The sequence below is a fragment of the Cryptotermes secundus genome, unplaced genomic scaffold, assembly GCF_002891405.2.
Source record: "Cryptotermes secundus unplaced genomic scaffold, Csec_1.0 scaffold88, whole genome shotgun sequence".
Taxonomy (NCBI): Eukaryota; Metazoa; Arthropoda; class Insecta; order Blattodea; family Kalotermitidae; genus Cryptotermes; species Cryptotermes secundus.
In genome coordinates this window covers 773169-790398 of record NW_019724585.1, presented here as the reverse complement: position 1 = coordinate 790398, position 17230 = coordinate 773169, and the positions used below count along the sequence as shown (strand labels likewise).

General features: G+C 39.3%; 1 protein-coding gene across 1 annotated transcript in view; it reads left to right on the top strand.

Moving 5' to 3' along the window:
- The window catches only part of LOC111862298 (general transcription factor IIH subunit 4), a 21620-nt gene extending 4589 nt beyond the window's left edge, over positions 1–17031 (top strand). Inside the window, exons 2-7 of the mRNA XM_023847570.2 lie at positions 1862–1993; positions 4790–4975; positions 5856–6036; positions 10266–10349; positions 11753–11937; positions 15347–17031. Coding sequence (XP_023703338.2) covers positions 1862–1993; positions 4790–4975; positions 5856–6036; positions 10266–10349; positions 11753–11937; positions 15347–15731 — 1153 coding nt within the window. The 3' untranslated portion in view covers positions 15732–17031. The remainder of the gene's footprint in view (positions 1–1861; positions 1994–4789; positions 4976–5855; positions 6037–10265; positions 10350–11752; positions 11938–15346) is intronic.
- The last annotated feature ends 199 nt before the right edge of the window (positions 17032–17230 follow it).

Here is a 17230-nt window from a genome sequence, read left to right as displayed (position 1 = left end):
GCATGTCAACAAAAACAAAATACACGTCTTTGGAAAACTACACACTTGTCTCCCATGGTGACTTTTCATCCCCTTCCTCAGTCATTCAGAGTGAATGTAAACAAATACAGAGCAGATGTTTTCTGCCCAGATACAAATAAACAAATCATAACTTGCTAATAAAGTGGTCTAGCCAGTAAACCAGTGACCCTTCCAAAAGGACTAAAGAGGACAATAGTGTCCACAGAGAACTGTAACAGGCTTGGACTGTCATATTACCATATTGTCCAGAAGCATTTATTTTCATGTAGAATTACTAGTTATGATATAGAATAAAAGGTTTTGGCAGTACAGTCAGTTTCATTTAAAGTAAATTATGTTTATACTATATATAGACTTAAAATTTAAGGTGGGAGAAAATTTTGATTGTTATCAGCAACAAGAGCCTAATAGTATCTCTTTTGTTCACTTATCTTAGAAACAGTAAGAGTTACAGAAATGTTTGTTGAATATGAAATGGGTGTTTCATTTTTGCTACAACTTTTGTTTGAAGTGTTTTTACCCCAATAAATGTTTAATGAGTTATGCTCCTGGTGCATGCAGACATGCACATTTTTCTTCATGTAAAGTGACAGTTACATTTTCTGATTTTGATCAGAATTGGAATATGTCAGCAGACTGCCCAATTTCAAATTTTATGAAAATCCTGTTATCAGTTCTCATTGTTCTGTGCTTACAGATGGATAGATGATTTGGGGGAATTTAATGGGCTGTCTGCAGGGTTGTGAACATGCCTAAAGATACTAGGTGGTTCAAATATGACTGGGACTGATTTTTTTGTAAACAAGCCGCACTGTGCAGCAGCTGTGCGACCTTGAGAGAGTGAAGCCACAACCTCCACCCTCCCTCCTGTTAGGGTTAGAACCTGTTCAGTCCTCTCTGGAAGTTGCTAGAGCGATGAGTGAACAGAANCGCGCAAGTGGCGGCATACCAGTTCTCCCAAACCCAAGAGAGCGTGGAGGAGCCGTTCGGCAGGAAAAGTGATGGCAACGTTCTTCTGGGATTGGCAGGGGGTTATCCATATAGACTTCCTGACAGATGCCAGAACAGTCAATGCAGCTTATTACTCAGACCTCCTGGCAACAGACGTGAAGGAAAAGATCTGATCCAAGCGGAAGACAGGTGGAAAGCTGGTAGCCTTCCTTCAAGACAGTGCACACCACCATAGGGCCAAAACAACAATGGAAACCCTCCGGAAATTGAAATGGAACCTTCTGACACCTCCGCCGTACAGTCCTGATTTGGCCCCAAGTGATTTCTACCTGTTTGGAAGGCTCAAATCAGACTTGCAAGGCATGCGGTTTGTGGACAATGACGCCATCATCCAGAACGTTCGGGAGTGGATACACCGCCAACCACAAAATTTTTTGAAAAGGGCATCAGGATGCTTCCAGAACGTTGGAAAAAATGTGTTGACTCCGGAGGGGAGTATGTTGAAGACTGACATGTGCAAGTAAGTGTTTGGCAATTTTAGTTAAAAAAAAATCAGTCCCAGTCATATTTGAACCACCTTGTACATTCACAGTTGACTTTCTCAAAGTATGGAATAACTAAGTAAAAAGGAACAATAGTAATGTGCCGTAAGTTGGTGCAGAAACATGTCACACTTAAAAAAAATATTATGGAAAGTTAAAAATGCAGTGAAGTGTACCTTGTACTTCTTGCATTTTCTGGAAGTGGGTACGTCATGTCAGAGTGTAAGCAGAAGTTCTGACTACAACAGCAGATCCCTCAAGTTTCTTTCTTTCTTTCTTGAGAAATAGTTGATTTGTGACATTTGCTGTGTCAGAAATCCTTGTTCAGTTGGATTGTTACATTTCAGGGAACACAATGAAGTTGCACAAGTGCTCAGTGGTCTGCGTGTATGGCAGGAGGCAGCTATACCTGGTGGACTTCCAGGATGGATTATGAACTCTGCCTTCAAAAGGAATATGAAGGTTGCGCTCTTGGGTGGGTAAGTTCATGCAACAACTCTCTATTTATAAAATCTTGCATATTATTATATTCTTGCCAGTAGTGTTTGCTTACCAGATAAGGATAACAAATCAAACCTGATTGAGGAGCAAATTAAGAGGAGAGTAAACTCAGAAAATGCTTGCTACCATTCAGTCCAGAACCTTTTGTCTTTTCGTCTGCTGTCCAAAAACCTGAAGATTAGAATATACAAAACTATAATTTTGCCGGTGGTTTTGTAGCAGTGTGAAACTTGGTCTCTGACATCAAGGGAGGAACATAGACTGAGGGTGTTGAGGAGAATACTTTGACCAAAGAGAGATGAAGTAACAGGAGGTTGGAGAAAACTGCATAATGAGGAGCTTCATAACTTGTACTCTTCTCCAAGTATAATTAGAATGATAAAATCAAGGAGGATGAGGTGGGGAGGGCATATAGCACGAATGGGGAAGACGAATGCATATAGGATATTGGTGGGAAAGCCAGAAGGAAAGAGACCACTGGGAACACCATGGGGTAGGTGGCAGACAATATTAAAATGGATCTTAGATAGATGGGATGGATTGAATTGATCTGGTTCAGGATAGGGACCAGTGGAGGGCTCTTATGAACATGGTAATGAACCTCCAGGTTCTATAAAATGCTGGGAAATTCTTGAGTAGCTGCAGTATTGGCGGCTCATCAAGAAAGGTTCAGCTCCATGAGTAAGTAAGTAAGTAAGTAAGTAAGTGTTTGCTTACCATACATGGTCTGTGCAGAAATGTGAACCCAAAGAGACCGCTCGCAAGATAGCACACCATTTTAGATAACATTAACAAGTGTGGCCATTTTTATCATATGTTGGGGTGTATACATTTTTGCTACAATGTGAGCCAATGACACAAAAATGATAAGAGCTACAAGACAATTTGGGAAAAGGACAGGCAAAATGCAGTACAGATGATGCCTGCTACAAATGTGTCAGTACCAAGTCTCACTAGCAGAGATGAAGGTGTAAGCCTGAAACTTTACATGAATAATTTCTCTTCCTTTCCAGATTTATTTGTTGGTCTTCACAAAAGAGCATCATGTGTTCTGTACATATCAGACAAAGTCATAAAGGGATCCTGAGAGCATTTGCACTGTCACTACCATTGGAGTCTGTTAAATTGAATATTTTTCTTTTCATGGCTCTTTTGATTTATCTTATGACAACTTTTCAGTGAAAAGTGGTGATTCTTCTAATGACCACAAAGTCTTGCTCAAAGAAGGAACAACAAGGGTCTGTTCAATTTTAAAACTGATCTAATCTTCCATTTTAGTCATATTCTGAGCTTGAAGAGAAAACAGCTATATTTTCTAAACCTTGAGGCAAATTTATATTAATTTTCCCCACATTATCGCAGATTGTACCTACTGCAGGGCATTTTGCCCAGAGTTAAGATGTATTTCCTTGCCTGGCAAATTGTGTTGTTGTTTTGTCAAGTGCAAATTTTATTCCTAGTTTAGATAGCTTCAAGTGCTGGGCCATACCATAGCTCAAGCGGTTAGTCGCTGGCTTCCCACCGTGCTGGCCCGTGTTCAATCCCGGGTCTGGTCAAAATGGAATTTGTGGTGGACAAAGTGGCACTGGGGAAGGTTTTCTCCGAGTACTTTGGTTTCCCCTGCCAATCTTCATTTCACCAACTGATCCACAGTCACCCTCACCTATCATCTTGGGCTGGTACCATAGGCCAGAAGTGGCCGCAGTACAAGGGACTTAGTCCCACCCCACTAGCAATAAAAAAAATAATAGCTTCAGGTGCTACATATTCCAAAAATGGAATGTTTTAAAACAGTGCTGTAATCTATTCAGTGTCAGTCACATTGCAATTTCTAAGAAAAATGTTGCTCCTCTGGTTGACAGGTTGATGAGAAAGGTTTCTAAAGTTCAGAAAGGACAAAGAATGTGTGATAATGTGGAAAAATTAATACAAATTTGCCTGAAGGTTTTGAAAATAAAGCTGCTTTCTCTTCAAGCTCAGAATATGACAAATCAGCATGGTACTTTCCAAAGATATATAATAAAATCATCACTAATTGTTGCGGGGAAAAACTTGCATAAGACCTGTCTGTACATTTCTTTCATAAACTAAGTTCAAAGATCAAGGTCTGTATTTTAAAATATTGTCAGTGGTGCACCAACTGAAAACCCCGCTTAAGAGGTTTCAGTTATGCTAATGCTAATGCTAATGCTAATGCTAATGCTAATGCTAATGCTAGTGGGGTGGGCCTAGGTCCTTTGTACTGCGGCAACTTCTGGCCTATTGTACCAGCCCCAGATGATAGGTGAGGGTGATTGTGGAGCAGTTGGTAGAATGAAGATTGGCAAGGGAAACTGAAGTACTCGGAGAAAACCTGCCCCAGCGCCACTTTGTCCACCACAAATCCCACTTGACCAGACCCGGGCTCGAACCCGGGCTGCCGCGGTGGGAAGCCAGTGATTAACCACTTGAGCTATGGCACGGCCCTAAGAGGTTTCAGTTGATAAAAGCACAAATTCTGTAACTTATGTAGAGCCAGGATTATAAGCACCCTAGTTAAACAGAACAAGGGACAGTTTAAAGAAAACTTAAAATTTCAGTATGCTGTGTCTCTGCAGTTGATGGGCACAGGAAGGCAAAATTATGTTTATATGACTTCTAAGGAGACTCAGCAAGGTTGCAAATTTTTTTGGGAATAAGAGATAGTTATGAAATATTTGCCCCAAAACTGTGTTGTTTTATGTAGAATGACCCTATTGGCAAATTTTTTGCTGGACATGTTGTTTTGTTTTTAGAGGAAAGCCATGGAGCATGTCATCACAGCTAGAAACTGACAGCAAACCACGGGACATTCCTTACTTGGATGGCTATGCCATGGAGCGATGGGAGTGTGTGCTGCATTACATGGTGGGGTCACAGCAGCAGGAGGGGATATCTGCTGATGCTGTCCGTATCCTTCTGCATGCAGGCCTGATGAAGCGGTCAGTTGAGTGTCATGATCTTCTCCAACAGAAGGACAGAAATTGAAAATTATATTCTAAGGAACAAAGTTTCTTCTTTGGAAACTTAGTAAGTTTTTGCATGCCCATGTCGTTATCGGCATTGTTATTATAGACATGATTGACTGGCATTGGAGAGCAGCCCACCTCAGCACTTTTCATTTCCTTATTTTTAATGTCCACGTGGATGTATTTATATCCTTAAATCCCCTATTCTGGAGAGCTGTAAGTAAAGTTAAATAATTGATGACTTCCTTAGTTTGTTACATAAAAATATGAAATACGAGCACAAAAATGTGAGGTTTTCTTAAGCATCTTGCAAAAAGAACATAGAGCACAGAGTCTCGGCAGGGAATGCTGTGATTGTAAATCATGATGTCAGTATAGCAGAATAACTGTCCAGATAAAGATACAGTAGCTTACACACTATAAACCCAGACAGTTTTCCATAAGATGAGCTAAGTTTACTTGACACATATCACACATATGTCAGTACACTGTTATAAGATTCTTTACAGCTTTTCATGATTAGTGCTTGCTGCTATCTGCGTGTGGTTTGTAAGTATTCTGAGATTGCCCTTTCATGTTTGCCTGTGTTGCCGGAAGTCTGTAAGGAAAATGATCTCTTCTTGTCAGTCTGCTTGCAGAAGGAGTCCATGCCTCTTCCTGAATTTCTTACCCTGCATCAGTGGGTAGTCCTTTAGCAACCATTTAATAACAGCTCTAGTGGGATATTTTCTTTCATTGCAGTAGACAAAGAGAAGGAAGAAAACTTTGCTAATGATGCAAAGCAAAGCAAGAGCCTATGGTGCTGTGGAGTGCTGCACGCCAATTGGAAGCGCTTTTGTTCTTGTGTTTGCAGTGATGAAGAAGATGGGAGCCCAGTGATCACGCGAGAAGGGTTTCAATTTCTGCTGCTGGATACACCATCACAGGTGTGGTACTTCATCCTTCAGTACCTGGACACTGTGGAATCTCGTGGCTTGGACCTGGTGGAGTGCCTTACATTCCTGTTCCAACTCAGTTTCAGCACGATGGGCAAGGTAATGTAGCTGTACATATGATGAATGATCCTCAATATTACCAAATGATTAAAATGTTAGACTTCTAACGCCTCTGGTAGATGGGGGAAGCATTGAGATACCTCTGAGCCAGTAGAGGCCGACCTCACTGGCTGAGTAGGGACTGATGGTAAGCACCAATGCCGGTAGGGTATAGAGGCTGGTAGAAGATTATAGGGGGACGCACAATAGATCAAACTGGTCGTGGTGCATGAGGAAACCCACCCCCTCCAATAACAATAATAACAGCAACAACAACACCCTAGACTTGCATTTAGTAGGTTACTCAGTTTGAATCTTGGCCAGGATACTAGCTATCTGGACTGATCTTTTCATGGTTCTCTTCAGTCCTCCAGGCAAATGCTGGAATAGTACCTCTGTTACACCATGATTACACCCTTCAAAATCTTTTCCATTTTATCTGATATCCCATTATCTCGTACTGTATAGTTGCAGTACTTAAAGCATTGTTAAATAACCTTCAAAAAAGAATTAACTGATTCTATTGTAAAAGAAACCAAAATTTGATATCACTAATATCAGAGTTTTTTTTTTAATTCTGGTGGGGTGGGACTGAGTCCCTTGTACTGTGGCCACTTGTGGCCTATTGTACCAGCCCCAGGCGATAAATGATGATGATTTTGGAGCAATTGGTGGAATGAAGATTGGTAGGGGAAACCAAAGTACTCAGAGAAAACCTGCCCCAGCACCACTTTGTCCACTACAAATCCCACTTGACCAGACCCAGGATCGAACCTGGGCCACCACGGTGGGAAGCCGGCGACTAACCGCTTGAGCTATGGCGTGGCCCAATATCAGAGCTTAGCAGTGAGTGTAATCCTTAGCCAAATCCATCCACCTATGTCACTGTCACTGTGCAGAACAATTCAATTCAATTTTAAAAAGAACATTAACATTAGCTAGGTTGATAGTGTCAGAATACAGTGAATTGAAATGGNAATACTAATACTAAATAGTAATAAGAATATAATAATACAGAAATACAGAACATATTAAATGAAGTGAATAAACAACATTAACATTAGCTAAGTTGATAGTGTCAGAATACAGTGAATTGAAATGACACATAAGAGGGTAAAACCAACATACCTTTATCTGTGAGACCTGTATAACTTGATGAATTGTCTTTGTTTCAGTAGTTTCCTGTTGCCATGTTACTATCTTTCAACATAAAACCAATATTTTGTACAAAATATGTAAACATTTATAATCTCTTGCCACACCATATTTCACATGTTTTAAGGTTCTTTTGTTCATCAGGAGTTTTAAAACAAATGCCAGAAACATACAGATTATAATATCACAATAGTTTTTTAAAGTATTTTGACCTTTTAGCTTACTTTCCTTTCTTAAGTGAAAAAAGCAGCTTTATGGGGTTACCATGCTGTCTATGTGTGAATCCCCTCTTCCACCTTTTGAGTACTGGACTGATTTTAACGGAGTCTCATGTGAGTGTTATGCCATTGGAGACCACCCAAACTTCATACATTGTAATTTCTTACAATGAGTAACAGCAGCGTGGTGGACACAGAGACTTTTGACATGAAAATGACAATTAATGTAGGATTCTGAAATGTATATGGTAATAACATATTTTAAAAATAATCAGCTTTTAATAACCTTTTTTTCATCTCAGAATAAGAGAGCTTCGCTAGTACTACAGAGGGCAGTGACCACGTTTAGTTTAAGGTGAAGTTTAATCTTCAGAAATAGGAGATTTCAAATTTCCTGCTTCTTCAGATCTGACAGTCATATTTTAATTGGGAGTGGAGGTACGAGTATTAGCGTAGAAAGAATGCAGTGCTCTGTCAGCCAGAACACAGTGAGTTGATGGAAACTGATACACGGCCGGTAAAGGTTAAGGTGACTTTGCAGAATGCACAGTTACATGACAGCTACATGAAATCTACAGGGTGTATCATAACCATGTTATGAGGTTCTTCCTGAGGCCATTCTGAGTAGAAAATGTTATACCAACATGGGTACAATTCTCAATGGTTGCACCGCTATGGCTAGTGGAATTTGGTGTGGGCGTGGAAGCACACATTGAAATGCAGGTGTCTGCAGGTCCATGTATGTATGTAAGGGTTGGGCCATAAAAACCAGCCCCTGCACTGCGACCTTCAATGATCTCTTGTGCTTCCCCTTGGATTAATCCTTTATTAATTCTACACTTTTAATAAAGTGTAATACCCTGCTTATGGGGGCATCATACAAGTAATGATGATAGTAACTAATGAACCATTTGAGGTATGCATTCAGATTTGTTACAGATATAAACATACCCACAAATTCTACATGGAATATTGTGTATGTGTTGTCATAAATATTGCAGCAGTGCATTGCTTTTAGGTTTTACAAATTGGACCTAGACAAAATCTATATTTAATACACTGGTGTTGGAAACTATAATCACTGCCTTGAACCATGGCATTACATTGTGGGATGCCAGGTCCATTAACATGGAGAGATAACCATATAAATTTCCATAATAAACATTTATTTCTGCTAGAAGAAGAGTATACAGACAAGCAGGCAGGCAGGCTGAGTGTGCAGTAATCGGTGAGGTGTTCTGGGTCTTGGAAAGGGCTGTAACTCTAAGGCAGGACACACCTGATGAATGCCAGTGAAACTCTAGCCACAGTGGGCTGGCCCATTCATCTTCCTTGTGTCAGCGGCCAGGTGACTGAGCTGGCCAGTTTTCTCTGCATTGGCAGCTGGGCGACTGCAAGCTGGCTGGTCTTCCTTGTGATGATGGCCAGGTGACTGTGAGTCAGCCAGTTTTGTCTGCATCAGCAGCTGGGTGACTGCAACCTGGCCAGTCTTCCTTGTGTGGCAGACAGTGTTGCTGTCTGCACTCCAGATAAGCTGTCTCAATGTAGCTGCAACTGCAGTATGTCGGAGGTCCACATTTTTATACGCTGTTGCTAGCAGGGCCTGACCCATTCGGCATTGTAGTTGCCATGGCCCACGCTGATTGGCTAGTGCTTGCTTCAATATTGGAAGCTTCCACAACATTTTGACAGATTTCCAGTGGTGGTTATTGTGCCATTCTGCCCCAGATACATGCAGTACATTGGTCATTACCTGTGTATGTTGTAGATAACCATGGAGATATTCTTGTTTTTATTTTGCTGCAGACAGATGGTGTTGAACTACCAGAAATTTAATTCTGAATTCATGCATCTAAAAGGCTGTTCTTCTCTTTGCAAAATGGCCTCACTGCAGTTATTGTGCAAGCATCATGTGTGTCTATCTGAATGTGTTGATAAGTTCTTCAAAGAAAGAGTGACCCATTTTGAGAGTGAACTGAGTAAATGGAGAGATGGTTATCAAGTTTAAGGGCTGCATCTGCACTGCACTGCACTGCAGGTCATAGCTGTCTGTTTACATGTATCTAGTCTCTCTTTTACTCTTTACAACATTTTTCTCTTGCCAGCAGTACTGATAGCCACTGCCAACCTGACTAATCCATTTATGCAATTACGTTCACCACTTATTTTGCTTGGAGATTTTAATGCATGCAGTTTCCTTTGGGAATCAGGCCTTGCTGATGGAAAATGTGGAATAGTTTCCATTGTATGTGCTGGGTTTAATCAAATGCTTCTGAACCCAAGGATATGTGCCTATGTAAGGGATCAGGAATACAAAATCTTGTTGGTACTCCTTGTTGACTAATCTACTGAAACTATTTCAAAGAACTACAGGAATAAAACTTTGTAAAACAGAAGTTCTTTGATGTCTTTATGCAGCAGACTTTGAAGCAGGAAGCTAGAAAATGTAGAAATTATGTTTCTGAGAGAAACTGAGGGATACACTCTTCTCAACCGGAAAATAAAGGAAGAGACCATATAAGAATAATTGATTTCAGTACATATTAGAGAGGAGATTACGTTCATATGGTCATATTTAAATGCCTTAGTGGCCTAGTAGAATGATTAATGATTTGTTAGAGTTACTGCAGTGTGTTAATCTCCTGAAAACAGAAATAGGACTTCTCTCTCAGCGTGACTCATTGAGCTGTGATAGCCCATTTGACATGGTGATGGCTATGGGCTGGATGGTTGGAGTTCTGTCCCCAGTAGGAACAGGAGTTTTGGAGTCTAATATTTCAGACTTCACTTTGATCAAAATACAATATTATATATTGATATGACTTGCAATTTGTATGTGGGGTTATTGTCTTACAGGATTATAGCACAGAAGGAATGAGTGACGGACTTCTGGTATTCTTGCAACATCTTAGAGAATTTGGACTTGTCTATCAACGCAAGGTGAGGTAAAGTATTTAACTGTTAACTTAGGCCATGCCATAGCTCAAGCGGTTAGTCGCTGGCTTCCCATCGCGGTGGCCCGGGTTCGACCCCGGGTCTGGGCAAGTGCGATTTGTGGTGGACAAAGTGGCACTGGGGCACGTTTTCTCTGAGTACTTCGGTTTCCCCTGCCAATCTTCATCCCACCAATTGCTCCACAATCACCCTCACCTATCATCTGGGGCTGGTACAATAGGCCAGAAGTGGCCGCAGTACAAGGGACTTAGTCCCACCCCACTAGCAATGAAAAAAATAAATAACTGTTAACTTCAAGTTTCCACATTTGGTACTGTATCTGTTTGAGGACCAGGCACTTAATGCATCTTGTGATTGGGTGTGTTCAGTGTCATTGTTCAATACTTACTGGGAATCATTATGAAACAGTATTTCAGCAGTCATATGTCATACTGATGATGCAACAATTTTTATATGTAGGTTTTGTATTTGTCATTAATTTGATGACACTGGCAGTAACTCAGACTGTACAGCATATAAAAGCATATCAATCATGGATTCATGTTACACAAAAACAAATCCAGTCATCTTAATATATCCTGTTGCCTTCTGATATGAGTTGTGTATTCATAATTCTTGCTACAGATAATTTTGTTTTGAATTTGCTGTGTTGATGTGTATGAAGATGAGTACCTGAGCAAAGTGTGTCTGGGAGCTGTTGTCGAAATGATACTCCCAAAATAAAATATAGTATGCACCAAAATTTTCAGTACTGAAAGTGGCACATCTCGAACGTGCTTGTGTGTTTGTTGACAGGGCATGGCTCCAGCCACACGTGTTCCCAGTGGTGAAAAGGAAGTTGTGTTGTGCAGTTGCTGTTGGAAATGGGTCTCTCGACAGAGGACAAAGTATTCATAGTTGAGTATTATTTCCGCTCATACGGAAGTGGTCACCAGACAACTCGCTTCTATGGTTTTGAGTGGCCAGATGTTATTGTCCAGAAACCACTACATAGTACACATGTGATGATATGGTGTGCTGTCTCAGCACGCGATATATTAGGCCCCTATTTCATTGAGGATGCGGAAGGAAGTGCTCTTACCGTCACCCAAGAATGCTACAGGGACATGGTGATCGGTCCATTTCTTCAGGATTTGAGAAGGTTCTGTCATGCAAGGGGCCTTCACATGAATAGACAGTGGTATCAACAGGATGTCTTTTCTTTTCAGTACTGTGTTTTTTGGTGCATACTGTACTTTGATGTTGTTTGTAACTAACAATTTCTTCTCATTTATTACATTCAGTGAATACTTTTAACTTAAATACTGATATTCTTTATGACAGCCTAAGTGTTACATAAATTATGTTTGCCTGCCCTGTGTTCAACTGTTCTTATTTATTACCTACAGAGAAAGGCTGGCCGCTTTTATCCAACAAGGTTAGCCCTTAACATTGCATCAGGGCAGAACAAATCACAGGTGGACATGAACAGAGAAGGTTACATTGTGGTAGAGACAAACTACAGGGTGTATGCATACACAGATTCCAACCTACAGGTGGCTCTCTTAGGCCTGTTTTGTGAACTCATGTACAGGTAAGTCACATTCCTAACAAATTTCATCCTTGTAAGGATAATAATATGGATTGTAGGATCCGTTCATTCTTTGCATAGAAATAAGTCTGTGTATTTGTATTCTGTAAATAAGACAAGCTTGTTGGAACTAAAGAATAGAGCTTGCTTTCTTCTCTCATTAATGTAACATCAAATAACAAGAAAAGATGAACAAATAACTTCACAAAGTCTAAGAATAATAAGTAATATGTTGAATGTAAGATTTGAAATTTCTTCTGTTTTTCCTGACTTCTATGTGCCATTTTTCTTTTCCAATAATATATATCTTTTAGGGCACAACTGCAGTCCAACAGAATGCCTGTTAAGTTCATTTGCTGCACCCGTTTGTATACAAGTCTTGGACTCTCAGGTTCATGAGCAGATTGTGTTTTTATCTGGAAGAATCCCAAAACATGGGGGCCGGGGATGTTGTAGTGAGGATGATACTGACAGTGACAGACTAACCAAACCTGCAACTATCTAGATGATGCCATAAATAGCTCTCAGTGGCTTACACCATCATGGCTAACTGCCTTGAGTCTCCAAACAGAAAACTGTACTGTGAATTCTACAGTATCTGCAGTAATGGAAGGAAAAAGTATGGTTAAAAATAACAGATAATCCAGAAATCTTTAAATTCCCACTATCCATTCTGTATTCAGCCCTGAAAACCATTTAGCTCTTACTTACTGGTTTGCCATTGGTCACCAACAGGACAAATATCTTTCCANTATAGGATTCTGATGATGGTGTATAACACACTGATATATTGGGTTTTTGGACCTTATCCATCGTCCTGGTTTTTAAGATAACTAATAAAAACGCCACGTTTCGGAAACTGGATCTGTTTCCGTCCTCACGTGAAGGAAAACACCTATTCTGTTGGGTCCGTTAGAAAGAGCTAGACTCAATCACTGGACAAACTGATGTCACAAAACATGAAGATTATAAACACCTGAGACCAGGCTAAGTCCATGAGAGCTAATGAGAAAAATATTCATAACAAATTGTTGCAAGCACATACAAGCGTGGAACCAGGATAGACGATAAACGTCGTGTTTTTATTGGTTATCTTAAAAACCAGGACGATGGATAAGGTCCAAAAACCCAATATATCAGTGTGTTATACACCATCATCAGAATCCTATAGTAACTAAAACAATCCTTGTTCGGTGGTGCAGGGTGGTGCACAGAATCATCCTGGATAAAAAGTCTTGCCCTGGTACTGAATCACAACATACTGGTACAAATTTGCATCTGTACACAAGCATCAGGGTATGGGGATCTATCCTCAGTAGAGTACACATTTAGGGTGGTTATCATTCTGCCATACGGCTTTCAAATAATCACTGTGTGTGTCCATGACCACAGGGTACAGTGTGTCCTCTATGATGTCCCAACACAGTTGGACACGATGGCCCTGTCAGTGATGCCATATTTTTTGGTAACAGTTTTCCCTTCATCACCAAAGAAAGAATTTGTAGAACTTAATGTTCATGCTATTGGAGGCCAGATCCTCCCACTTTCATGATGATCAGGATACCAGATGGAAGTCACATTTGCACCAAAAGTCATGGAGAAAGTCCAAGATACTGTTTGTTGTGTGTTACATGGTAGCATCTTACATGAACCATTATTTGTTTATCAGCAAGCCAGTTGCAGCAAGTTGAGGCATATGTCAGCATTAGTGTTCTTGGCAGTATGCACATTTGTGCCGGAGGACACTTTCGCTTTAAATTTGAACCATTGTGTTGAAACTGTCAAGTAATCAGTGGATAGTTTTATTAATCTGGCCCAAATAAACAAATTGAATTCAGCAAAAGAATTACAAAACATTGTTAAAAGTATAAAGTGTTCATTGCTATATTATACTGTTATTGTTTAATTGAGATATGTAAACAAACAGTGGTGGTATGTATTTTTTCTAGTCTGGTGCAATTAGAATTTAAACCTACTGCTTTTAATTCTGTCTATATGCCAAATGAGGGTTTAAATGTTCCATACTTGAAAGGTTGTATGTTTGGCAGCATGGCTTACCTGCTAATTTCTGTTCTTCATGAGTGAAATGGGAACTACTAACAACACAGCATTCTCATGTCTGAACTCATAAGACAGAAGGCTAGCTCTAAATGCATCTCTGGAAACGAGGAGAAAGTTATTCAGGATAATTTAGTTTTTTCTCTACAGAAGCACATGGCGTGGGGTTGCACCGTTCATCACTTATGACATGATCTGTTCCATTCTCCTGTAGACTAAAAAAATGTTTCATTCTTTTGAGCATAGTGAGTCACATGTATGGGTCTTCGTGATGGGATGATGCACAGAGAGGTGAAGCAGATCAATTTGCTGCCTGTCTTTAAGTAGAGAATGTTGTGCTGTAAGAGTCGTATCACACTTACAAGTACAGGAATTGAGAGTTGCCTCCAACACATTTCTGCTTCCCTTTATCTTCATCTCTTGATCCTTTTCACATGACATGGAATTTGCACAGAAAAAAATTTTGGTGAGCATCCTGTGGAATGTCACAAGATAGGCACCTGTTTTGCTTTAGTATGAGTAGAGCTCAAAGGAGCTGAATGCTTCAGTTTGAACAGGGTCTTCATGTAAAGTGCTTACTAGTGAGCTAAAATAATGCTGCCAGCTATACCAAGCCAAGCAGTTACTTTGACACCTTTTAAGGAACTTGTAAGTGCACAGAACATTTGCATAATTTTTAACACAAGCTNAACTGTTTTGGAAGAGACTGTGGACCAGTCGTCTTGACAGATTACACATGAATGAATGCTGCAAAAAGCGCTCATGTGTATAGTGACTTTCATGCATTAAGCTGGCACCACATATTTATTCATTCATGCCACACTGTACTTGCTGATTCATTTAATGCCAGTATTAGTAAATCTGCAGTAATAGTTTCTCCTAGCATGTGAACATGTGGTCATAATACTGACACGTGTTTATATAGGCTTTGTGTTTTATCAGTAATAAGATGCATATTATATGTTTGTTGTTATATAAGTTTTCAAAAACGAAGATTAAGTACTCGAAATACATTTGCGCCATGTTTGACAGTTACTACAAGCAATGATTTTCATTGTGTTCACAGTATTCAGAGTAAGTTTGTTCACTGTTATTGAAACATCACAAGATTTTTGCTTCTGTGTATTGTCTTTGAATCTGAGAGTGTGATTTCTTGTAAACACAGTAAGGTAACTGCAGATGTTCAAAAATTTGATTTGGAACCATTCGTTCATTTCCAGGTTCTAAACTCTCTATAATGAGTATTTGTTATAGCTCCAGTTTTTCGCTCTCTGCAATAGACTTCCGCTTTAGTATGAATTCTGTCACATTGTACATTTATTATACAAATGAAAATTAATGTTATTTGTGCCAGGTTTCCAAACCTTGCTGTGGGAATATTGACTCGAGAGTCAGTGCGCCAGGCCCTGAAGAGTGGTATCACCGCAGAACAAATTGTGGGCTTTCTTCGTTTACATGCACATCGTCGCATGTTGGCTGTAGGTCCTCCAGTTCTTCCACCAACAATTGTAGACCAAATCAAACTCTGGGAAAATGAACGCAACCGTTTCACTTTCTCCGAAGGAATTTTATATTGCCAGTTTCTTTCTCAAGCCGATTTTGAAGTACTGAGAGACCATGCTCAAGAATTAGGTGTACTGACATGGCAGAACCCTCAGCGCAGGACCATGGTAGTAACACGTACAAGTCATGAAGAAGTCAAAAGATTCTGGAAGCGATATTCCAAAGGAGGAGGATGAAGCTGCTGTCTGTCTGTGAGATTGTTTTTGACAGTGGATTTTGCGGAGTGCCTAATTAATTAATTGCAAGGAGGAAATGCACTTAATTTTAAGGAAATGATGGTAAGTTTCTGTGATCTCATTCTCTTTGATTCATTGGCCTAGAGCTACATCAGTCTTTAGAAATATGATGTAATACCAGAATTAGATTTTATGTGGTGTATTATCTCAAAGTTGCCAGTAAACTTTGTTTCATTCAAAGCAATTATTTATTTGTGGTCTGTGAATAAAGATTTTAGTGCAATTATAAATTGGTTCTCAATTATTGACTGTGTTAGACTGACAGCACAACAGAAAACAAACTGCTGGATAACATTTGTGAAAACTTCCAGATATAAGTTTGTATTTACATTTATATTTTTTGTCTTTTACTATTTGTGGCTTCTACCAAGCTTACAGAGATGAATGAAAATTCTCTGGAAGTCAGAGTAGCAGTTGGTTTACAGTACATTTTGATTTCTACAAATTAACAGTTTATGCTATTCTAGGTTCAATGTTATGTTTCTGCTTATAGTATATCATGCCACCAAGTATGTTTAGTTAATTATTTAAATGTTTTCATGATGACTGAGAGAATATTAATATTCTGTCTTTTTAAACATACTTCCTTACACAGTGAAAGTCCTACTTAATGATCTGTGGGATAATGACTTCAAGGTTTTCACATTTCTAGCAGAGAGAAAATGTGAATATCAATTGTTATTTTAACCACAGTCGCAGTAAATTTAAGTACGACATCAAAATTTTCTTACCCTAAATGTGTGTTCTTTACTAAATTGAAATTCATGAGAAAGTAATACATAGTTTATAGAGGGGATTGTCAGGGACTAGAAACATATTCATTGAATGTGAAACTGAATCGGATTTTGCAATATTGCACTGTGTTTAAAATAACTACTGTATGATGTTAAATATGTGCATGTATGGGCAAAAGACAATGTAAGGCAAGCTTTAAACACTGGTATATCTGATAGTGGACTCAAAACCAAATATATGTGAAGTTTTTGTGCTTCTTTCATAATCTGTATGTAAAAGGTTAACACTTGCCATTCTGTCATTACTTGTGTTAATTAGTAGTTAATAGGAAAAGTAGACGGCAGTAATAAATGGCAGAGGAATATATGTGTAGTTAGTATTGCTGTGTCCATCTTTGCTAAAGGAAGGTCACAAGGTACCTTTAGGTAGTAGCACCACTTTGATACTGAGAACTTCACATTAAAATTACTTCAAAGTGATGAAATAAAATTCTTTTGAGTTTTTCTTTCTTCTGGTGTTAATTATAATCCATAATTTATCACATTTTGTTCACAATGATTAATTAAAATGTGGAAGGTTTGACTGGAACACACTGTATATCTCCATATCCAGATAACTGTTTGTCTGAACCAGTTCTTGTTCTGTCTTGTTCCTGAATCTCCTCTTTGAAGCCATATCTTGCATTCAGAAGGAGGCGAACAAAT